Raw genomic sequence first — 23684 nt, 5'->3', positions numbered from 1 at the left:
ATCTTCACTCCAGAAAGACTCAGCCTCTCTGGGAGCCTCTTTTTATACCCCATCATGTTACTCACCTGTTGCCAGTTAACCTCATTCATTGTGAGATGTTCCACCAGCTGTTTTCTTTAAGCATTTCACAACTTTTCCAGTCTTTTGTTGCCACTGACCCAGCTTTTTTTGAAATGCATTGTTGGCATCAAATTGTACATGAGGATGTAATTTTCTAATTTTCAACATTTGATATGATGTCTTTGTGCTATTTTCAATTAAATACGGGGTTTCAGTGTTTTGCAAATCATGACACTCTGTTTCTATTTATGTTTTACAGTGTCACTTTTTTAAATGTGTGTGTGTGTGTGTGTGTGTGTAAATAACATCCCAACACAAAGAGTGACAATCTAACTTTCCCTCCATTGTGCAGTTTATTATCTTCTTTGAACATGGAATATTATTGCAGTTTTCCTCATTGACAAACATTATCCATGGTCATATGACAGTCATACCTAATTATAACAAGGCAGCAAAAAAGGCTGAAGTCTTTCTTTTCTAATGACAACCTCTGATCAGCCAGTGATTTCAGGAACCAGTCAAGTCCTCTGACTTCAGTCACAATGCTCACTGGATGGAGCAATACCAGGTTTGACCTTCTGAACTTCCTGATCCTTTCCAGTCCAGTTAAGTCCAAATCATACTGAAATCAAGATTTTCCAAAGTCTCTGAAAAAAGTGTTTTTGCATAACTGCTACAACAGTTGACTGAGTGAGGCACTGCAATGAAAGGCACTGTCGTAAATGCTGAGAATGATGCAACGGGACATAATGATATGAATCTTCAGTCTATACTGACGATGTGTAAATTACAGTTATGATAATGAGAGGAGACAATACACCCTTTAGGAGAAACGTAATAAACTACAGAAACAAAATCATCAGAAGTTCTACAGGCTCTGCTCAGTCCTGAAAGAGGAAGCAGGAAGTCCATTTGGGTGTGGGTTACCGTGACACGGAGCAATTCATGTTAACCAGGTCAGGACAGCTGGAGGCTGGTCTCAGTTCAGTTTCATACTTCCCTTTCTGTGATAAGTAGTAGTGGAGAGTGGTTTGGTTAAAGAGGTCACCACAACACAGGGAAGTCGATTTTACTGAAGCCAGGGTCTCTGCGCAGCTCCCAGTATGTGTTGTTGCTCACCCATGTCTCGTTGCTTGACTTCCTGCAGACACAACACATCACACACATGAAATCTGTTTTTATGATCAGTGCATCTTGAATGATTCATCATTCGTATATAAATTGTGTTACCTATCAAATGTGCATACTGAATTACCACATCAGTTTAAAGAATAATAAATATCAATACTAGCTTGAATCGTACAAAAACTAAATTAGAGCTGCAACTATTTTGATAATTGGTTAATCGTTTCGGTCATTTTCAAGCAAAAATGTCCAACAGTTGCTGGTTCTAGCTTGTTAAATGTAGGTGCTTTTCTTTGTAATTTATGATAGTAAATGAAGATTTTTGGGGTTTTGGATAAAAGAAGCAATTTGTTGCAATTGGAAGTTGCTGCTTTGGGCTCTGGGAAATTGCGATGAGCATTTTTCAAATGTTTTTGGCACTTTATAGACAACACCGTAAATCAATTAACAGTGAAAAAACAAACAAACAGCAGATTATTTGATAATAAAATAATATATAATAAAAATATAATAAAAAGAAATAATCATGAGTTGCATCTCTGCAAACTATATCAGCAAATGAAGTTGTTGTGTTTCTATAATGTGGATAATCTTAGTGGCTAACCTAGATGAGACACCGTATGTCAGAAACTTTTGTATGATTTGTGTAATTTGCTTTGGAATGTAAAGGAGGATTGTATTTTGATATTTATGGGTGTAACTGAAAGATAATGATGACTCAAGCATCCGAGGAGTGATGAGTCTCATAACATTACTCATGAAATGGACAATGACATAACAAACAAAAATGACTTATTTTGCAATGATGAGCCCAACAGTACATTCATCAGAAGTCTGCAGACTGACAGACACTTACACCACATGGAAACACAGAGGCTGCTGTGGAGGTGATCTCTGCTCACATGCAACAGACCAAGTACATGGAAAAACACATGCAAACACTGTGTCTGGCTGCACACAAAGACATAAACATTCGATAAATAAAACAGCAGCATACTTGAAAAAGCGTGGCTGGTGTGTCATGTTGTTGTCCTGCAGCACTTTCCTCCTCTCCCTCTGGAGCTGCTCTATCCTCTGTTTTTGCTCCTCAGCTCCTTCTGTGTTCCCCTCCTCCAACAGCCTAGACAAAAAACAAACAAACAAACAAACACAACAAGAGTGAGTCGGGATAGGAAACAGTAGAAATCTGGTGATGATGATTAAATACTCCACTTCAATTGTATTCGGCTTGAGTCTGTGTTACGTGCCATTACTTGAAATGACGGATTGAATCTGTCCCTGGCGGCACCACGGCTGTTTTAAAATCATCAGCCGAAGGAAGAAAAGAGCTCAGGAGCCACGCCAGTTTTGCTGTTACTTTTATTGTTGACCGGTAAGGTGTTTGTTTGCTCGCTACGTCGACTTTTATGTGCTACGTACTAACATATCCAGATCTTAGTTTGTATCTGCATGACCGAAGGAGGATTGCATTTTGTGTGTTCTCTACACACCGCATTGCAAGCTTCTACCAAACATGTAGGTAAAGTTAGCAGTTTGCTATCATCACATTAGCACTAGCAAAGCAAGTTTGCTGCTTGCTTGTGCTACATGTTAGCACCAGCTGCGACATCAGACTCATTTCTGTGGAAAACTCACACGTGTTTCAATCCTGGCACATCCTAGATGACTTTTTAAACAAAATAAGCCAATAAGGCTGTTGTGTTAGTCGGCAGCATGTGGCCTAGGCACTGTGTTATAAGTCAAACACTAGTAAAACAGTATCCAGGCGTGATACGCACGTTTATTGCTAACAGTAATGCTACATAACGTCCATAAAGCGAAGCCCACTGGCGTCGATCAAGCGGTATTCATTGGTAATGTACAATGCAAATACTTGGTAACAGCACAGCACCTAAGCTGCTCTATTGTCGTATTCATTAGTCCCTGACGTTTGTGCTTTTTGCCTTGTTTTTACTATGGACACAGTCGTGTTATCTCCCAATTAATACAACAGTAGACACAAGACATTTGCCGACAATATATGCATACAATAATGCATGGCTGTACTGTCAAATATGGCAATAAAAAAGTAACTTTCAGGGCACAAGGCAGTAACAGTAATGAGCAGTAACCTTGTTAGCGTGAGCCCATCTTCGTCCTCTAGTTCTGAACAGCAAATACTGCAAGTTACTAATGTCTGTTTTATATTCTCGCGATGATAATGTTATGTTTCATCAGAATGGCCCACCGACCTCGACACCCAGCAGGTGTGAAGAAGCACCACCTGACTGCCATGTTCAGCATCACTGCTTCACTTTCACTAGACCAGTGAGTGTTTTAAAGAACGTTCTAGCTATCTAACTGCATTGATTTACAGAACTCATTATTCTCAAGCAGATACTAAGGCCTTGTCCACTAGATAACAGCAAGGTAATGTAAGTCTGAGGTAACTGAACCACTGTAGGTTGAATCTTTAAATAATACATTTCTTGTAATGTATAATTTGATTAATAGAAGGGAGCTGTGGTCTTTTCAAAAAGAATTCAAAGTTCTGAAGTATCTAAGCCGTCAAAGTCAACAAAGCTTATGACTACATCCCCTCTCTCCAGGCCCACATCCCCTCCAAGAGGCTGGCTGCAGATTCAGAGCTGCCTCTCCAAAGCCTCTGTGACCAGATGACACGAGCAGACCTGTCCTTCTCCCATTGTGTCAGCACCAATGGAGGAGCTTCTACAAATGAAGTCAGGAGTGGTCTAGGTAGGTACAACTAGTACACAGATAGTCAGGTGTGAGTGAAAGACAGGCACATCACACAGTGTTGTAATTCAACTTATTATGTTTCATTCACAAAATTAATTCAAGGAGACGCTGAATCATTTCAACATAATGTATTTTTTCTGTTTGGTATTGATTTATTGGTCAAGAAATGAGATAGTCAAACCACTTGCTGTAGAATAGGACATCCTTGTGCATAAAAAACTGGTCCTGATCCCCCTCTTTGTCTCCCTATTGCTCTACCAGATCCATCCCCAGGTGACTTCAGCCATGCCCAGTTCAGCTGGACGTCATCATACTTCTGCCACCTCCCATACTGTCCTCTCCAGGTCTTCCCTCATCTTTGTCCTGGCTGAAGCTACAGCTTCGTGGCTCATGGTCGTCTCTGTGCTGCTGTGGCCCCAAGGGGTCATATTTTACCCTTCACTACAACACATCCTCCCCCAAGTTGTACTTTATGGAACATGTATTATTGAGTCCAGAATTTTACATCATTGAAAAATTTATAGTTTCAGATAATTTGATCTAAAAATAAACGTCAAGCAAATCGTTGGCTTATGTTGATCTTTGTGGTTAAAAATGAGGTTCACTGAAGTTTTCAATATTGAGCAAAATATTGTCTGCACTGAATAGTTTATGATGATGATTTGTCAAATAAGTTCTGGTTTGACTAGGAATATACCCATATAGCTTGTGAAATCCATACAGAGTAAAAAACTGCCTAGTGAACACAGAAAACTCAGGGTGATCTCCTCACAACTCCTTTTTCTTATCGAGCAATGTGGATGTCCGAAAACAGGAAGATATGTTTTATTGCCCAGAAACAACATTTGAAGCTGTTAGTTTAGTGAGTTATGAAAGAGGTTCATTACTTGAAATGTTGTGTGAGGCTGTTGTATTACTATAGTTACACCTGTGCTTTTCCTTTGCGACATGCCTTGTAAAAATGTCTTCAATTTCAACAAAAATGTTGTTTTTCATTATTTGTTTTCTAAATTGAGTGTTGTACTTCTGTGACTCAATGTGGGCCATGCTGTCATTTAATAACATTTTATATGACTATCCATTCATCCTAATAGATGCAAGAACTTTTTACTAAAATAAAATTCTTGTGACTTCATTCTAAGGTTGTCAAAAGTCAATACCACTTGTTTAAAACAATATGATCTCCATTAATCATACATTTGATAGTACTGAAGCCAGAAAAAAAAGACATCCACAATCAGATTTTCAACCCTAGCTGGCCCTTCAACTGGCCAACCATTACTGGTTCTGCACTGTGTGAAGGTTGTTAACCCAAAAAAAAAAAAAAAAAAAAATTATCCTACTTTGTAGGAGTTTTCTTCACATAGGAAGTTCTTTTTATACTATGCATTGTATCAAAGTTTAAAATTCTGGTATTGTGACAACATTAGTTCATTCACCTGGATCTAAACTACCATAGTCGGTTGCCATGGTTGTGCTCATATTTCTTGCTTCACACACATACACAAACCAATATCGTGTTTTGGGCCAAATGGTTTGATTTGGTTTTGGATCCATTTAAGCTGTATCTCTACAGAATATGTGGTTAAGAAGTGACCAAATTTATTAACTATCAAGTTTCTAAAATGAGTAGCAATGATGTCTGTGGAGAGACTCATAGAAATCAACATCACAGACAGAGAGTGCCCACCTCTGGTCCGGCCTGAAGCGTGTGTCTGTGGGGGGCAGCAGAGGTCTCAGGGTGGAGTCCAGCTCATTTAACTCCACCGCAAACTGGGTGAAGCCATAGTACTGCTCTTGGTCCACTGGCATGGGGTCTACACACACACACGGTAACAGTAACAGCTGTCACGACATGCTCAATTTGGTTGTTTGATTGAAGCAGCCTCTTTATTAGGGATGCGTAATATATATCAGGCCAATACATTATCGGCTGATGATGGGAATGTTGTATTATTGTGTCATACTCTGATAATGAATTTACAGCTGATAAACAGCGCTGATAATACAAAGCCAAATTGTTTTCATTGACTTAAGAAGTGAAGCATCTACACACTCTGAGCTGGTGGCAGTATGCACTCTTAAAGTGGGTTTGCAATCCACCAATAAGCACCTAACCTTTAAAACTAGCATTTTCACGGACCAATCACTCACTTGCTCTCCAGATACATGTGGCAGAAGGTGGGTCTCCTTGGAAAACCGACTCATGCCATTTTCCAAAAATGGAGTGCACAACTTTTCCATTTGAATCTGTAACCACGCCCTCTATCTCGTTCACTGTAGAGCTCCATGATTTTGCCTTTAAAAAAAAAGACAAAGAGGTGAACTGATTGCATGTGTTGGACGAAAGAGACATATTGCACAAAATGAGAGCAGACATCCTAAGTATCACACAAAACACACACACATATGAGAAATGACTGTGATTTTTGTCAAGAGGATTGGATTCATGCTGCCTAATTTTCCTTATTCACGTTTCCAAAGTTCATTTCCCACCTTGGGCCAGAAGATGGTGCTGTTTGCCTTGATAGTAATGATCATGCTGCACGCTGAAGCTAAGCATGTCTGTTTGAGTGGGCGGTGCAGAATTAAAGAAAACTGCACTTATCTTTTTACAAAGGAACAAATTTCAAGTGTCTGTTCAGAGGTTGACGCTTAAATCAGGTGCTAAAAGTCAGGTAACTGAAGATTACAAGAGTCTTGACAGAGGTTCATGTTGCTATCATTGCTTGCAACTCTGCCAAATGTGACAAAACAACACATGCCAACAGGAAAGAAACAACAGTAAAAGTCTTTAGTTAGACTTTATCTCTAAGATCCATTTCTGTCATTCACAGCCAGAGCACAGACATTCACAACAAAGACAGTGATTTAGATATCGATGGTTCCTAACCTTGACAAATGTGATTTTACACTGGCAGGTGTCACTGTTGATGTTTTTGATGACCATCTCTCCATAGTGTTCGATCCAGCGCTGGCCGCTCAGGATGTTGTGGATGCAGGATGTCACTTTGTTCCATTCATAGTGATCCCCAAACCTGGAGACATCACACACACAGATTAACTTAATACGTCAAAAAATGCTCTTAGAATCATTCCAGGCGCTTCTGCTACAGTCTATACTGTGCACAATGACACTGACACCCATATTCAACATACAGGAGTGTAAACACTCATGCACATGCAAACACACACCCGCACACAATACATCAAGGACTTACGCAGGTAGTGTGACATGGGTGGTTCCCATGGGAACGATTTCCATGGATTTGCCCCAGAATTTATTTTTCCATCGGACATCTAAAAGGAAACAGATCGCAAAATAACAGGTGAGTGCTTGTGACAATACAAAATGCCATATTACCTTTATTTAAATCTTCAAAGCTTCACCTGGCCTCTTCAGTAAAGAGTGGTGGATTTTTATAAATCAGCTTTGTCATTAATGTGTTGAGGGACAAGGCAACAATCTGCAGTTACTCTGACTACTAATGGCCAGATTTTAAAGTGTCTGAATTTACAAATTAGGTCAGTACAGTATATAGATATTGAGCATGTAACAATCAGTTAGGTGCAGTGGAAAGATACAGAGCGGCCACATCGGGTTACAATGCCAGTTTTCACCTTAAATACAGCCTACAGCATGTGACGAACACTCTGAAATAAAGGTGTGGTGGCAGTGATGCAATGTACAAATAAGCCCAAACAAACAGAGGGGAAATGGGACTTTTCCTCCAAACATGCTCCCTCCTGCTCACCTTGCCAAAATGTAAAGTTCCTTGAATCAGAGTGACATGCTGACACAGGTGGATGATGACTCACCTGGGAAGTGGAGAGAGGAGACAGAAGATGAGATAAAAGCATTTTATCAAAAGCTTTAACACAGTAGACACTGTAGCCCCCATCTTTATTCAAGCGTGTGGTGTTTTAATTTGAGAGCATGACTGGTTGATTTCACATTCAGATTCATGCTTTCCCTCAAAACCCTGCCCCCGCGCTCAAACAGCCGCTGCTTGTGCTTCGATCTGCTCTGCTTGGATGGCAGGATGGACCCAGTTAAAGAGTAACCGCCGTAAGGGACACTCGAATGATGCATCTGGACTCACCAAACCACTAAACGCTTTAGCTGCTGGGTGATATGCTACAAGTCGGGTGGAGCTTGGATCATCCTATGTGTCTGTACCTTCAGTAATCCAGTGCATTCCGATGCATCCTCGCTGGATTCTGTGTGTCTCTACTGGTCCGTCAAAACACCATGCAGCATGCATGACGCACCTAACAGCGGGATCTCTCCATTGCATTACAAAATCTGGACGTGAAATCAGTGAGTCGTGCGCTCAAATTTGAAGACCACAATCTCGAATACAGAAAAAAATCCAAAAGAAGTTGTATCATAAATACCTTTTTGCCAGCTATAAACCATTGCTACACTTATTTTGAGGGATCAGTGTGATTACTGTAAACAAAGACCACCACAGTGAAGAATGGAAGGTCAGTGCATAGATTCACAGCTCCACATCGCTTGCTGCAAGGATGGATTTTGTCTTGTGAATTGCTTAGAACAGAGGGCGCTGTTCTTCCCGTGCACTAGGCTTTCACTGATACGTCTGACATGAGGCAACCAAACTAACAATTAATTTGACAATTAGATATCGATGCTTAACAACCATGAATGTGGCACATTTAAATCAGTGACACCCAGATGTGGTCTGCAGCACCTTTCCATTGCAAGGAAATCGGTTGGTCTCAACCATGACTTTTTTTGTGTTCAAAGTTTTGGGGCGGTAAATGGAATGAAACTCGTGTGTGTTGCAAACCGTGTACCTGTTCAGCTATAAACCTGAGGCTTTTATCCGGTCTGTCACACTCGTACGTCTCTCCCAGGACAGGGTTAAAGGGTTTACTTCCTGCTCGATGGTAGGTGGATGCATATGCAGATATTGCAAACGTAGCGACATACACCTGTACAAAAAGGAGTCAGAGAGAATGAATTAGACTTGTTACATGTGTGTTCTCGATGTACTGCCATGTTTGTCTACATTAAGTTGTCAACATGACTGTGTGTACGTGTAATGCATGTGGGACGCTATCTGTGTTTCAGATTTTAACTGTGTTTAAATGGGACTACTATAAGAATGTAGAAACTCTGTGTGTGTGTGTGTGTGTGTGGTGTCGGTAAATGTGTGTTTGTGTAAAAGTATAATTATAAATACATATTAGAGTTGTGTTGTATATTCTACAGTATGCAGAGGAGTGAGAGTTACCACATGACACTTTTGTGTCTTTGTAGCTACTGTGTGTGTGTGCTTGACTATAACTGTGCATCAAATATTCTGGGAAAAAAGGCCTTCAAACAGGCCAAGAAAGAAAAAAAAAAAACACAATTGAAAGCTTCTTCCTTCCAAAAATAAAATATTTATTCAAGCCTCTAACAGAAGCGCACACAGAGCAAAAGATGAACATCAGAGTAGCATTTACAAAGCTGCCTGAGGAAGTGCTGGAAACACATTTCCTGTTTTGCTACAGCTACTTTGATGTGCATTGGTTCATCAGTGCACATTTGAAGCATCAATAAATAGTTTCACTTTTTATAAGCACGCAACTTCCAATTGTCTTCTTTTACTATCTAGTCAGTGCACGTGCCAATGTTAATGTGACAGGATTTTGTGCATGTGCGTTGGCTCTTCTCACCATGCGCTGGTAAGGGTCATGGGTCTGGTTGGCAGTGTCCAGCAGCTCACTGTACTCCAGCTCCTCACACAGCCTCTGCAGGGTGTTGAGTGGCTCATTGAGGTGTACCGGCATGGCCACCTTGGACAGGTCCTTGCCGATGTTGTTCCTCAGGATGTTCCACAGGCTCACGCTGCTGTTGGGACTGGTGGAGGGCAGCGTGGAGCGCCGGCGAGCCAGGGTCACCACGCTGCTAACTAGAGGGGAGTAATGTGGAGAGAAGAGCGGTAAGACAAGAGGATATTTTAAAGAATAATGACAAGTGTGAACTGAAATGGGAGTGAGGTGGTTGCTTGTCTAAAATCAGACGTCATAAAGTCATGAGGTGGCGCTTACAGCCAGCACTGAAACTTGTTCCACCTAACGTGAGCAAGCTGTAGCCAGTCTGTTGAAGTGGAGCATTGTGGTGTCCCAATATGGTCTCAACCTGTAAGTTTGTAAAACATGTCTGGAAGTTGGCTGTGGTTCTCTGAGCAAATAATTTCTAGGATTTCAGACATTTATCATTTATTTGATGCTGACACTTTATGACAAATACACAAAAGTACACAGAGGCTTAGTCACAGCCACACTCACACAAGTTGGACAAGCCCTGCCTCTTTTTGACAGAATAAGGTCTCTGCACTGTCCGTCTTTCTCTCTGTCGAGGGAGTTGATATGTCCTCACACACACACACACAGACGCACAACTTGCTACTGTATCATGTACCAGAGTTGTGTCTCTCACTGCCTCCCTCGTTGCTGTAGGTATCCATGGAGACGCTGTCACTGACATCACTGATGTACGAGTCATCGTCAGACACCTGAACAGAACAGAACAGAAAATCAATGGGAAAAGGTCAGCGAGCGACCAGAACATTGAATTGAAGGACAAAAACACAACCCAAAAAGTCGTCAGTGATCAGAATAGAGAAATAAGAAATGCAACCAATATGGAATTAGTTCAGTTAAAACCAGCTGTGTCGGGGCTACACCCGCTTCTAGTAATAAGAAGACATAGATTACTTTTCCTGCACAACTAACCATTGGTTAAACTTGACTTTCATTTGTCTGACTGTTGTAGTGCTAAAACAATAGTCAGTTAATTGATTATCATCAACAATGTTGATCATTGATTTTAAATGTTAAACTCATTTCTACATATACTGGTTCCAGCTTCTCATGTTTTAAGATCTGCTGCTTTGCTCTGTTTGCCATTAGATTAAATGTCTTCTTGAATATCTTAAACATCGGACAAAACGGCTCATTTGCAGATGTGACTTTGGGAAATGAACTGTGATGAAAAGGAAGTGGATAAGGAAGTAGATAGTGTCTCACTTCATTCTCAGAGGAGGAAGAGGAGAGGAGGTACTCCTGAGCATCAAAAAACTCTGATATCGACTCTGGGATAGATGCCCTGCTCTCATTAGACGCCTGGTGGACCAAAGAGTGGGAACTGCCCGTACATTCCTGGTGAGAATAAGAAATGAGCTTAGCAAACCTGACCAGTAGTGATAGGTAAAGAACATTTGTGGTGTAGTCATGCAGAACCACGATTTCTGAGTCGCAGAGACACTCACTGAGGCATAAGCCGTCTTCAACCCCATGACCTGCACTGGCTGCGGGGCCTGCAGGTCGATGGTGTGCCTCAGTCTGTCTCTTTCTGCTACTAGGGAACTAAAAGCAGATTTCAGCGTGGCGTGGACTGAAGAGAGGCAAATGCCAGGGACAAAAGAAAAAAAAGAGAGAGAGACAACAGATACAGAGTTGTCATAGAAACTATTTTACCGTATAGATGCAAAGACTTACAAAAAATAGCATCCTTTTCTATCTAACTAGAAGACACCGAAGCAGGGACTCACTGTTGTTTGCCAGCCTGCAGAAGTCCTCCTGTAGACGGGACACGTCTGTAGGTGAGTCTGGGGATTCAGGACAGACCTCCTGGGTGTTTGACTCAGTGGTGGAGAGGTTGGGGTTGGAGGCGTGGAGACGGGGGGTTTGAGAGGAGATGCAGCTTGGGACCTGGTGGACAAAATCAGAGAAAGGTGAAGACAGGTACGCCGTAACTTCATTCCCACTCCTGAATGACTGTGAACACACTTTTTAACAATTACCGGCAGAAAAAGAAAAGCTGCAAGTGTACCTGTAGTGTGGCTTTGCTTTCTTTGCCATTATTTTTAGATCGCCATCTCCTTGGCCTCTTCTCTTTTTTGGGGATGTCATAAGTAGACGCCTGTGGTAAGACAAGAAACAGAAAAGTGATGAGAGTAGCAAAGAAATTACTTCCAGGTGACCTGAACACCCGAAAAGTAACGTCTTCATCAGTCTTCAATTAATTCCAAGAGTAAGATCATTATTTTACTTCTAACTCTCTGGGAACATCAGACACTTTTCTGTTACACCCACAAAGTCAGCGAATGCATTTTCTTTGGATATTAGAACACCTCTACTGCATCATAGCCAACCTAATCTCTGTGCCCGTGCTCACCTGTAGTGCACTAATGGCCGGGGCTGAGTATGTGCGGTGGAGGACCTCCATGCTCTTCAGCAGCAGGTTGAGTTCAAGCAGGTACGATTCACATTCCTCCAAGTCTGAGTGAAAGAGAGATTATTGTTAGGTGAAGCATGAGAAGTTTAGGCGCATGCAGGCACAGTGATGAAAGGTAAAAACATGAAAGATTCGCTGCAGTCAGACACACTTTAAGACACTGTTGACAAGGCAGCGTGACAAAGAAGGCAGGAGACGATTGGTAAGCAGAGAGAAAACAACAACCGACCTTTGCAGCACTTGTCCATGTCCCCGGTGGAATGGAGCCAAGAGCTGACCTTAGCCTGGTGGGCTGACGCCTGCTTGGTAAGAGTAGCCCTCTGTTTTTAAGGGAGAGACAGATGAGAGAGGAAAACATATATCCCTAATGCATCAAATTGAAGGGAGCAACAAAGTCACATTTGTTTCCTGCTATCGAGCACTGGAACAGCTTACTTTTCTCAGAGAGTCATTGAGAGAGGGGGAGGATGAGGCGTGGGGGTGGAAGAGGTGCCTCTCGTGGGGATACATGGCAATCTCATTCTGCCGAAACACGCGGTGATGACGCAGCTTTGACACCCACTCCTCAAACAGCTCTGGAGACTTCACCTGGGTGACATGAAGTCAAATTAGGATCAGAGATGACGCTGATGTGAGCTTTGCATATGTATCTCCTAGAGATGGCACTGACTCATGCTGCATTCGACAAAACTTTGTTAATGAGTGGTCACCTTTAGGTGATAGATGTTATCCTCTGTGTCCAGGTCAATGCACATGGCTTTCTTCTTGATGGACATGACAGAGAGGCCAACATCGATGCAACCGTGAAGCTTTCCCTTCTTCAGCTGTGAGGTGAAACACTTTGTTAGTGTGTGTCTGTATGCACGTGAGTTCAAGAATGACAGACAGATGGCGCTCTTGGGGCAATACCTACATCAGTTCCACGCTTGGCATACTTCATGATGCCTTTCTCCAACACAAAGTATCTCTAAGTGGGAAGAAATCAAACTCAGTCAATATTTATTCTCACAAGAGTTACACTATTTTTCACCTCTTGCCACCCTTGAATCAGGTCTGTTGCACTCTTGGGTTATACAATAGTTAAACACGCCAGTTAAAAAAAAGATAAGCAGGTATGTACCAATAACACCATTTTCTCTGAACTCTGCCATTTAAATTTTACAACAACGGCACTAAACGATCAGCAGTATGGATAATAACCACGTATACACACAGAAACAGCTTACAAGTGCACCATGCTCACTTAACACTTCCAATAAACAAGAAATACGCTGATAAAGCACTTGGACAGTACTGGAGGCTTTCCAGTTAAAACGTTGTGTTAAAAGTGGCAATTCCATCGTGTTGCAAAGCGGAACTTTCCAGGTATGCATGAGCACACTCCCAGAGAGAAGAGGGGGAGGAAGATGAGTCAGGGTTACAGTATAATCAGACGGGAATAAAACGAATGGAAAGAAGGAAATACAGAGGACTATAATAGTGAAGAGGAGGAAACGTGGAAATAGCTTGAGGTATTAAAAGAAAGCAGGTCAGGACTCGAGTTAGACATTTAGGGAGGACTAAAAGTGTTGCTTGTTCAATCCTGGTATCATCAGGAAAGAAATGACAACCAACAGCCATGTATATTGCTCTTCAAATGCATAACTGTCGTATTCCTTTACAAAAGGATATGAGGCCTTTCATAGCATCATCTGTACTTCTAAGAAACACTGCTATGTGTGATGAGTACAGTGCAGAGTATCAAAAGGTCTGCTTTGCTCAAGAGTTTAAAAACATTACAATCCCAAAAATGGCTTGCTGTCTGACACCCCCTGTATCAAAACCAACTGAACTCAGAGTGAAAACAGGTCTTCGCTTCAATAAAAGGCAGAAGAAAGGCAGCAGCAGTGTTCTAAAATAAGAAGTGTTACAATGCTGTTGCTGTCTGGGGCTTTGAGAGGGCTGTCGAGGTGCTCACCTTATGCCACCCCTTCATGGGCCACTTCCTCCTCTTGAGAAGGAAGCCTTCCTGTCTGTCAGGCTCCTGCATGCTGGCAGGAACCCCCCTGAGCCCCTCCACAATCTCCCAGCTGTCCTGGGGGGAGACACAGGAGCAATGCTGTAAGAGTTAGACAAGTGAATGTCTTTCCCTCGAACATAATAACAATAGGTAACACAGGTATAATGTAATCTAAACATGTAAGCAGTACGCATATCATCATCACCATCTGCATCAACTGCAATACAGGTTATTGTAAAAACACTGTGCTTTTAAGATTTTTCAGTGCTTAAAAGGAGTACAGTTTGCATTCTAAGATCGTCTAAATGTTTGGTCACAGACAACAACCCTTAGAAATTAAACCAATGTCATCTGTTTGATATAGGTAGCACACACACATGCACAGTAATAATATGCTTCAAAGCCTTAGGCATACCAGGGTGCATGGTGCATTTAAATTCAGCAAATATGAGGTCAGCTCATGTTAACTGAGAAGAAAAACAAATGCTGCAATTCTAACAGTGGCTGCAAGCACAACAAAAACTCACATACTGTACATGAAAAGTATCACACGCATACACACATACCTGGTTACTGTCATGCTTCGAGGAGCTGCTGCTGTCACTGTGAGTGGGCGACGGCGATGTCATCTTTTAGCGACCCGACTCCTTTCTGCCTACTGCAGTCCCGTTTCTGTGGAAACCTCAGCAACCGAGATCACAGCAGAGCCGCCAGAAGCATCACTCTGACCTTTGAAGGCCACACCACAACAGTCCGCACTGCGGAGAAAGGTTAACACGAACTGATGTCAGAGCAGCACAAAGGTTGCGCTTATTTTAAAGAGAAGAGTAGCGGCACCCAGAAGCAGACAGAGAGGAATCACTTGGTCACTGTGTGTGTGTGTGTGTGACTAACTGAACAGACGGGATATGAGATCCCAAAAGTAGCTTTGTTTTGAGGAAGCTACACACAAATATCTGAAATGAAAACACATGAGAGGTTAATCATCCTTTATCATGAGCTCACACACACACAGTTCAGAGTTCAACTTGCACCGTGTGAGTTCAGACATGTTGTGACTGATGTCTGGCTTTGTGTGGACTGTTGTGATAAATTTGAGAAAGGTACACACATGAACTCAGATAAACCTTTCAAAGTCTGTATGGTCACGGTGGTATCATACATATGCTCAAAGGCTCACTGCATCATCCATCTGGAACGTACAGAGCATCTTACAAACAATGGCTGAAAAACAATAAATCAAAGTTAGGACTCCAGAAGCTACATCTTCGTATATCCACGTACCTGATGTAACTACCACACAGTTAAAGTGACAATGGTGAAAATATCACACCCTCCACAAAGATTTTGTTTTTAAAACAAGCCTGTGATAAATAACAAGTTCTGGCAGCTACATGTGTTTCATCGTCACATGTTCATCACATGTTCAAAACATGTTTGCTCATAATATATGTCTTACACTGAGCAGCTCATTTACATAAACATTAAGCGCTCACTCCATCTCCACACTGCAAAACTGAGAGCCAGATCCTTGCAGCTTCACCGCTGTGTACTTTCAGCAAATGTAGCTTCCTCCACTCACCCCAGCCTCCTGTATTAGCATTTCAGATTTGAGTGTGAATTTTGAATGTTTAGTATCTGAAGTCAGGAGAAGTCTTGTGAGGTCAGGAACAGTGTGTGTCAATCTTGCTCAGATTGGTTCGACAACACTTGAGCAGAAATATGTTAGCTTTGCAATTATTGACTAAAAGCTCAATGTAAGAGTCCTCAGTGAAGTCGACATTATCATTTGTTGACACTGGTACATAATTGCAGAGATATTCTGTGCATGCTCATGGCTGTATGGGCTGAGCAGGAGCACCACATTCTCGCTGCGATCCACCATTCATTCCTCTCCTGACCACAAATGACATGCCCCAACCTGGCTGTGTGTGTTGTACCTCTATGTGAGTTTTTTAATGCCACTCCCTGATCCCGTCAAAGACCAAACTCGGGTGTGTTTGCGTGGACTTGTACTGTTCATGTGAGCAGAGCACATCCCTGTCTGGTAGATAAACGAAGCGAAGGGCAGCCTGTGTGCTTGGTGTGTGCTTTCATGCAAATTTGTGTTAACTCCTGGATTTGGAAGTACGCTGCTAACTATATCCTTTGCAAACGGTCTGGTGGTTTGAGTGTGTGTTTGTGTATTCGGTAGTTCCCCAGGGCCTCGCTTACAGTCAGTACCATGCCCAGGACATGAGTCATCGACAGGAAAGAATGTGCTCTGCGCTTCGATACCCCTGACACACCATAACACACAGCTAGCTGCAGTCAACACTCGGCTAAAGGCAGACTGAAACACACAGACATCCCACTAACTTCACAGGCCCTGGAGCACAGACTAAAAGCACAGACAACATATTTGAGTAGGCTTCAAATGATAAACTTGTGGAGCTTGAAATTAGCTCATCAAGCTATTGTGTTTGCACTTTTCAGGCTGGGACATGCCTGGCGTCTTCAGCTGCAAATGCAGCTTTAGATATACATTAAGTTCAGGGATTCATGACAGAGAGGTTCTGTTTGTTTACACCTGTATAAACGTTTAACAACAAAAGCTGCATCCAACCATGGAAACATTACGTGCTGGCATGCAGTGCAGAAGCTAAGGGTCCCAATGGTAAATTTCCAGCTCTGGCTGAATTCTTGGAAGATTGCAATCATAGTCACCACAGTAAGTGGTGAGTAAGGATGGCAGCAGCAAACACCACTTTACATAAGACAGTCAGCCCTGCCTTCCATTCCTCAGCCTTTTCCCTTTCGCTCAGCTCAGCAGCAAAGTTTGCAACAAAACATTTGCTTTGAGCAAAACCTCAAAAACTGCCACGGCATCTGTGCTCATTTCAAGTGTCACTACCTCGTGACATTTCCTCAGTTTTGTAGCTTAAAAGTTTGTGCAAACGCTGTGGATTATTGTGCAGTACTATCTGCCACAGCTGAACTGTAAAATCTGTAAAGGAAGCTGGGAGATGTCAGTCCCTGAACATCCCACTGAGTGCCCTACTTACCTCGACTGAGTGATTACTGTAGTATTGTACACCACTGAGCCTCCTGCACTGTAAGACTAGAAGTGCTGGGGTTTTGCCTTCAGCCTTACGTAATGGAAGTCAATCATTAATGGCACAACACCTTGTAAATGATCTGTTAAGATGGAAAGGGCTCATTCTTGCGGCGAGGGCCAATGCCACAGAGTCACAAAGCCCAAATGAGGGAATAAAAGGTTTAAAGGTGAAGGATGTGACTACTTCATGTGTATTTCTTTCTTTAACATGTGTCAGCACTAATGGGAGGCAGGAAGAGAAAATGTAGATGCAAATAAGAAAAGTTTTGGGTTTCTCTCTGGGTGTATGGCAGTGGGTCTGCATGAGAGACCAAAATGTAACGTTTTGCATTAAGTGCTGTGTAGTCTAACTACCAACCTATGCATAGTTAATTAATCTAACTTGGGTAGCTTGTCTATCTTTCCCTCTAGCATGTTTTCTCTTTCACTACCTCACAAGAAAAAGTACCTACAACTACCCTAGTATCTCCCCTAAACTTCCCTCCAGGGTTTCCAGCAATTACTGTTGTTCAAGTCCAATACACTTGAATCCCTCAGGTCATTATGTCTGGTGAAAATAGTTCCCTCGTTGTGAAATTTATTCTGTTTCTACACTCTTTTCACCACTGTTTCTCTGATGTCTGCCCCCCCTCTCGATATTTTCACATCTAACTCAGTGAATTAAGAGTTTATTTCGACAAAGCCTTGGTGATTGTTGTTGGAACAATGGAAAGTTGAACCAACAAGGTTTTGGTGAGTTTAACTGTGTTTAAGTATGTTTTTTGATGATAAAATTATTTTCTGTGAATGGAGTGTGGTGGTTTTGGTGAGAGTGACATAACGGCTATTTCTGGTTAAACAAAAAGGAGCTTGCTCTTTAACAAAATTGTATCTCTTTAGGGACCCTTTCCACGATGTTGTCAGATGCTTCTATAATGGTGTTAGAGGCAAAACCATGCACTGTCACTGGATGTTCTTTGATGGTTCGAAATACACTGCAGTCTATTTCGAAGCTGCTGATTGTAGCACTCTCGCTCAATACTGAACCAGTTTGCAAAATTGGTGTCCCCATTAGTCACCTAGACACAAAAACATGGGAAAATGGGTCCAAAAACCCACATGATATTATTGTCTGTACAGGACAGACTTGTACTTATGAGATGGGGACATCAAGCCAGTTTCTAGGGTGAGCACAGCAAATACACAGCGGGAATTAGACTTTTTATTCCTACTCATCCCATTCTAGATTAGCCTCCTAAAATGGCCACCACACTAACCACTGGTGTTCTAACAAAACTTTCAATTGACAAGCTTTGTGCACAGGCAGAAATGTACTTTGAATTGTTCAGGAATGCCGCTTTTAAAGGCATCATTCAGCAAAAACTCAAACAACAATAATTCAATAAATCATTAAATCCTTTTTGAGCGGAGCATGGCTACAGGCAACACATACTGTGTATTTACAGGAAGCCCTGTGGCTTTCATGAAGCAAAGCGTCATCTGTTGATAACCAGTTTCCATGGCAGGATCTCAAGACAACGAGGCTGAAGCCTGAGGAACTGTCAGGCTGGAGTTTCCAGTCCTGGCAGGACAAACACACAGACACTGACTTAGTTAGCAGCCAGTCCATCTGCTTTCTGCCTATACACATTCTTGCAGCAGCAGGGCTGCCATCAACTCGACAGTCCACATTGCTGTATATCCTCCCATTACTGGCTGACTATGACTGCAAAAGGGTCCTCACAGATGGCCCATCTGCGACTCTACATCCAATAAAGCCTCAGAATCTTCCGGTAAAGCTTCTTCACAGAATTATCAAGTTAAAGCTGCGCATGATCCTCTGATTATCAAACTGAGAGCCAGCATAAGATGCTTTAAAGAGACTCACATCCGGTAAGATTACCTACTTCTTAGCTACTTCATACATCAAGACCCAAATTTCATAACATAAATAGAGAAATGGATGTTTGGCAGCACATGCTTTTGGATTGGTTGGTGGCAGCTGCACTTAGCTTACCTGACCTCTGACCTTGTATCTGAGTGTTTTAATGCAGATACAAGGAGTTTTTAACCGGTTATGAAACAGTCTTAATTTAATACTGATGTCTCTATATGACCTACATAATAAAACGAGACCATCCGTGAGAATATTGGCTATTTCTATACTACACTGTACTGCCACTTTTGTCCACAGGGGACGCCAAAATCAACACAAAATGAAAATTCTTGCTGCTGCTTTCATCTAAAAATAATACAGAACCTGTGTCTCCTGTTTGCAGGCAGAGAAAAACTAATGTGGGCATCAGCGAGTGATCAAAGAAGTAAAAAGCAGCCCCAATATACCATACAGCAGTCAATTTATTTTGATGTGCACTCAAAGAGAGACAGAAAGAGAACAGGCTTGAGAACCAGCATGCCCACAGACTCTTGACCGATGTTTTTTTGAAAAGCTGCATCACAAAAGATGTCTTTCTATCCCTTTCCTGCTGAGACAAGAAACACTTTGTGTTACTGCTCAATCACAGGTTGCTATGGATACCCCCCCCCCCAAAAAAAAAAAAAAAAAAACAAGGCAAGAATATATTCATTTTGTTTGTTCTTTGTGGGAAATCAGAGGGCATAAAAAACATGGGGCTATTTATAGGACCCTGCGCCGTCACCAGCAGAAACATGATTTCACATGAGTCTCGGTGCCGAGCAGCCAGCTTGGCTGGAAGTAGGGCACAACATCCTATAACCTTATAAAACCATAAGAGATCACCGGCAGCCTATTCTCAGAGTGGCCACTTGGTGTATTAGTCAAGGCAGGAGTGCTCTGTATTTACCAGCTTTTAAGTGGGTGTTGTGTAAAGGAGAGAGTGACACAGAGTTAACTCAGTGAGCCACGTCAGTGACGCCGGATGTTTATGCCCCGAAATGTTGCAGCAGGATTACAAATTCTCGCTGAAGTGATCGACTTGATTGATTCCTGTGGCGCAATCCTGTGTTGGCTTGAGATCACGAGAGTGCAGAGGGATCAGTCTGGAACAGTGCCTCCTGAACTCAGTGGGGATTCAGTCTCAGTCTTGCTCAAGGGCGCAACAACAAGGCAGATATAAGCCAACATGCGGGTTTTAACTCAGGTTGTTGGCTTGCAGTGCAGCCTCTTACTACTACTGTGCCTAGGGCTACAGCTAATCATTTATTATAGTCCAGCTATATTATAGGGATTAGCAATTACTCTTGCACTGATTTGTCTGCCAAATTAGACAGAGGACAACTGTAATTCATATAAAGGGTTTTCGATGAGTATTGGAAATCCAGTTGCACTTATTTTGTATCCTCTTCCATTATTCTCTGTAATGTGGAAATCTACTCATGTTCTATGACATCATTCCAGCTTTGTGAAGCAGTTTCATCCTCAGTTTAGATACGTTGACAAAAAACCCCTTCAGGCCTAGAGTTTTGTTTACACCAGCTTGTGCACTGGACTGGCAATGTGTGCCCACAGGCGATATGTGAATGGCACAGTGATAGTGATTCCATCCCCACTCATCCATAAAATGATCCTGTTTGGATTAAGAGGTGCTAAGGCCAAGCATTGATTCACAGTTTAACAAAAGCCTGAAGTGAAAGCGCCGAACAGCTTATAATCAGTTCATGAATTAATGATGTGGAGTGAATGTAAAATAGTATGTGTTGCAAAAAAAATGCCCGTCGCAAGTTCCCAGAATCCAAAGTCACATCTTCAAATGTTTCGTTCAACCAATAATAGACCATTACCCATTCATTTACTATTATTGAAACCTGAGAAAATTATCAAATATTTACATTTAAGAAGCTGGAACCAGTGAATTTCTGCTGAAGAAATGACAAACTACTAATTTCTGTTTCTGTTGATAAACTCATTGATTTATCGCTGGAGCTCTGATGGTGTGTGTCCCTGTACAACACAGGCTAGTGGAGAAGCATACTGTCCTATCTGACATACAAACCACCTACAGACAGCAACTCTGAATGAATGTTTCCCTTCAGATCAGACCAGACCAAGATTCCATCCTTACTATAGTCTCACTATTTGTCAGAATAATAGTTTGATTATGTTGGGGATCGTGTCAGCACAGCAACCAGCACAGATCGATTAAATTAAAGAGTCATGACCGGGGACAAACTCCACGGGGAGAACCACAGGTGTCCCGTTTGACTCCACAGCCCTCACAGCTCAGTTCCTGTTGCCGACACAGCAATCCAAACTTGTCAGCGCCGATAAAATGTCCCATATATCCCATGTGGTCGCAAACCCCACGCTCACACAACCTCGACAAAAACCCAAGCATCACCACCGTGGTGGTTCACGGAAGCTTTCGCACACCAGTTCAGCTCCAAATATCACGCGGAAGTCGATTAATAATTCTATCGAAAGAGATATTTCACTTCGACGGTAAGCCGAAAGAAGCGACAGGAGCGCTGTCAACTCTGCCGCCAAACTCAACCGGAAGCTGCTAAACAACGGCAAGGACACAGACATAGTTTTACATCAGTTACGAGTAGTAATGAAAGGAAATGCTTACGGTTATGTGGCGAAAGCTACAGCATCCTAACGGTAGAAAGACATTCCGCCCGGGCTTCGGGGCCACTGCTCCTCGTTTCAATGCGCGAGCTTCGTGGAGGAGGAGGGGCTCACCCGGTGGGCAGGATTGGCTGGCGCTTTACTGAGCCAATCGCAATCGAGGAGCAAGGAGAGGGGCGGGATAAGGAGGGTTGGGCGGACACGTTTCTGAACCGGCCACAGGGTGACGTAGACAAAAATGTCAAAGAGAGGAGAAAAAATGCAGTCAAGGTGAAAGTTTAGTGGCAGACAATGGAGTGACAGGTTAGCTCCAGCTGTTAAAGTGAGGTAAAGTCTCGTTTATACATGGTTTAATGTTCAGCTATGTGTTAATTATCATCGTCATCTCATATCATCTCATATTTCATCTCAGTAAAGATGTAGACACCAATGACATGCTTGAATTACATTCTCTCATGTTCTCTCTGTGTTTTTTCAAAGCTTTCTATATGCTGCTTGATTTCTACTCTGAAATTACAACCACCAAAGAGAACAGATTTTTCTAAATATCTGACCACCCCACTTAATAGCTTATAAACAACATTTGAAGAACAAATGAGCTGGTATAGCCTATCAGAGGTGAGACAAAGCCATACTGCATTATGTAACAAGCTCCAGGAATAGGCTGATAAAAAAATTAAAGATGCAACTCAGGATTTATTATTGAGTCATGTGCCAACTCAACAGATTAATTGTATAAAAAAAAATAAATGGAAAAATGCACTTTACAATTTCCTACAGCCCAAGCGATTGCTCATTTTGTTTGTACAATACTTCAGGATCTAAATATATACAGTGTATCATCACTAAAGACAGAAAAGCAGCTAACTGTTAGCTTGAACTAGGGAATCTGCAGCATATTTACTTAAACATTTACTGAAATGGCTGATAAGCTATCACAATAGTTGCAGATTGCGACTAATTCGTTGGTAAACTAATTGTTTCACCTCTACAATGAGTTCCTTTAATGTCATTACCTGTCATGGACTGTAGGAAACAATTTATTCATAAATCGAAGCCAGGAGGTGTGGAGATGCAGTATGTCTTAATAATCTGCCTGGTCCGAGGACAGATTGTTTGGTGCTTTTCCTTAGACATTCTGGTTGCAAAAGATGGCTTTATCCACAAGTGCTGAGTGTTTGCTGTAACGATGAGTAAGTGAGAGAGGTTGTGTGATCGCAGCCAGACAGAATGAGCGAGTGGGTGAGCCAGTGAGCATGTGTTTATGTGCTTCTACTTAATGTCTGTCTTGCTCTGATTAACTTATGCTCCTCATGCCTTCTTTGGAGAAAGCTCTGTTCAGTCTCTTCACCTCTATTGTCCTTGTAGCTCTCTGAGCCACCTTCATGCCTTCGATTTGTTTACCCAACAAAACAAATGTCCTTCTTTGCATGGGCTTGAGGCTGTCACTTCCTGCCTGGGCTTATTTCTATGGCAACAGAGAGAAGGGAAAACATAAAATAGGGGAAAAATGTCTTTGAAAGGGAGGGTTGGAGGTGGGTGTGACCAGAAACTTAGCAGCAACAAAACTAATTTCCGTGTTAGGTGTTTAAAGGTTTCAAGGAATGTCGGCTGACTGAGGGAAAATGTATGTCGATGGCTGACATGCAGTGCTGTGATGCTGCAAACAGAACACGCAGGAAGAAAAGACTGTGTCAAACCCAGATGAATTCCCTTGTGCTTACTTGAGCAGTGCACAATTGAAGCCCCAAGGGAACACACCCTAGCATACCTGACATGAGACAGACTCTGAACCACACCTGTTTACACAAACACGCACACACGCATACGCAAACACGCACACACACATACGCAAACACGCACACACACACACACACACACG

At 42.2% G+C, this 23684-nt stretch overlaps 1 protein-coding gene and 1 long non-coding RNA gene across 3 annotated transcripts; one reads left to right on the top strand and one right to left on the bottom strand.

Moving 5' to 3' along the window:
• Window positions 1-389: 389 nt before the first annotated feature.
• LOC121619271 (oxysterol-binding protein-related protein 3-like) lies at window positions 390-21890 on the bottom strand. 2 transcript variants are annotated; one of them, XM_041954852.1, is made up of 22 exons: window positions 21804-21890; window positions 14744-14935; window positions 14136-14276; window positions 13092-13145; window positions 12889-13002; window positions 12614-12766; window positions 12408-12498; window positions 12119-12222; window positions 11774-11863; window positions 11493-11652; window positions 11211-11335; window positions 10969-11100; window positions 10361-10454; window positions 9613-9848; window positions 8746-8883; window positions 7680-7743; window positions 7146-7224; window positions 6818-6962; window positions 6079-6223; window positions 5615-5741; window positions 2183-2305; window positions 390-1201 (listed from the first exon to the last, which is right to left on the bottom strand). In XM_041954852.1, the coding sequence occupies exons 2-22, from the start codon at window positions 14804-14806 to the stop codon at window positions 1105-1107; spliced, it is 2475 nt and encodes an 824-aa protein (XP_041810786.1). In that variant the 5' UTR covers window positions 14807-14935; window positions 21804-21890; the 3' UTR covers window positions 390-1104. The 2 variants fall into 2 exon arrangements, with proteins under 2 accessions (XP_041810786.1, XP_041810787.1); XM_041954853.1 differs by having other exon boundaries at window positions 14136-14252.
• LOC121619272 lies at window positions 2433-4384 on the top strand. The gene is made up of 4 exons (XR_006007522.1): window positions 2433-2557; window positions 3403-3492; window positions 3774-3921; window positions 4186-4384. It is a non-coding gene; the product is annotated as an uncharacterized LOC121619272 (long non-coding RNA).
• Window positions 21891-23684: the final 1794 nt, after the last annotated feature.

This window comes from Chelmon rostratus, chromosome 16, assembly GCF_017976325.1.
Source record: "Chelmon rostratus isolate fCheRos1 chromosome 16, fCheRos1.pri, whole genome shotgun sequence".
Classification (NCBI taxonomy): Eukaryota; Metazoa; Chordata; class Actinopteri; order Chaetodontiformes; family Chaetodontidae; genus Chelmon; species Chelmon rostratus.
The sequence above is the reverse complement of the archived record's forward strand: the minus strand, read 5'-3'. Positions and strand labels throughout refer to the sequence as shown.

What these genes read in the sequence shown, in the direction of transcription:
- LOC121619271 (XM_041954852.1), bottom strand. Translation starts at nt 14,806, where the DNA reads ATGACATCGCCGTCGCCCACTCACAGTGACAGCAGCAGCTCCTCGAAG. An exon ending in CAGTGAGAGACACAACTCTG is followed by an intron (nt 9,849 to 10,360) that starts GTACATGATACA and finishes ACTCCCCTCTAG; the next exon opens with TTAGCAGCGTGGTGACCCTG. An exon ending in TCAGGTTTATAGCTGAACAG is followed by an intron (nt 7,744 to 8,745) that starts GTACACGGTTTG and finishes TCCACTTCCCAG; the next exon opens with GTGAGTCATCATCCACCTGT.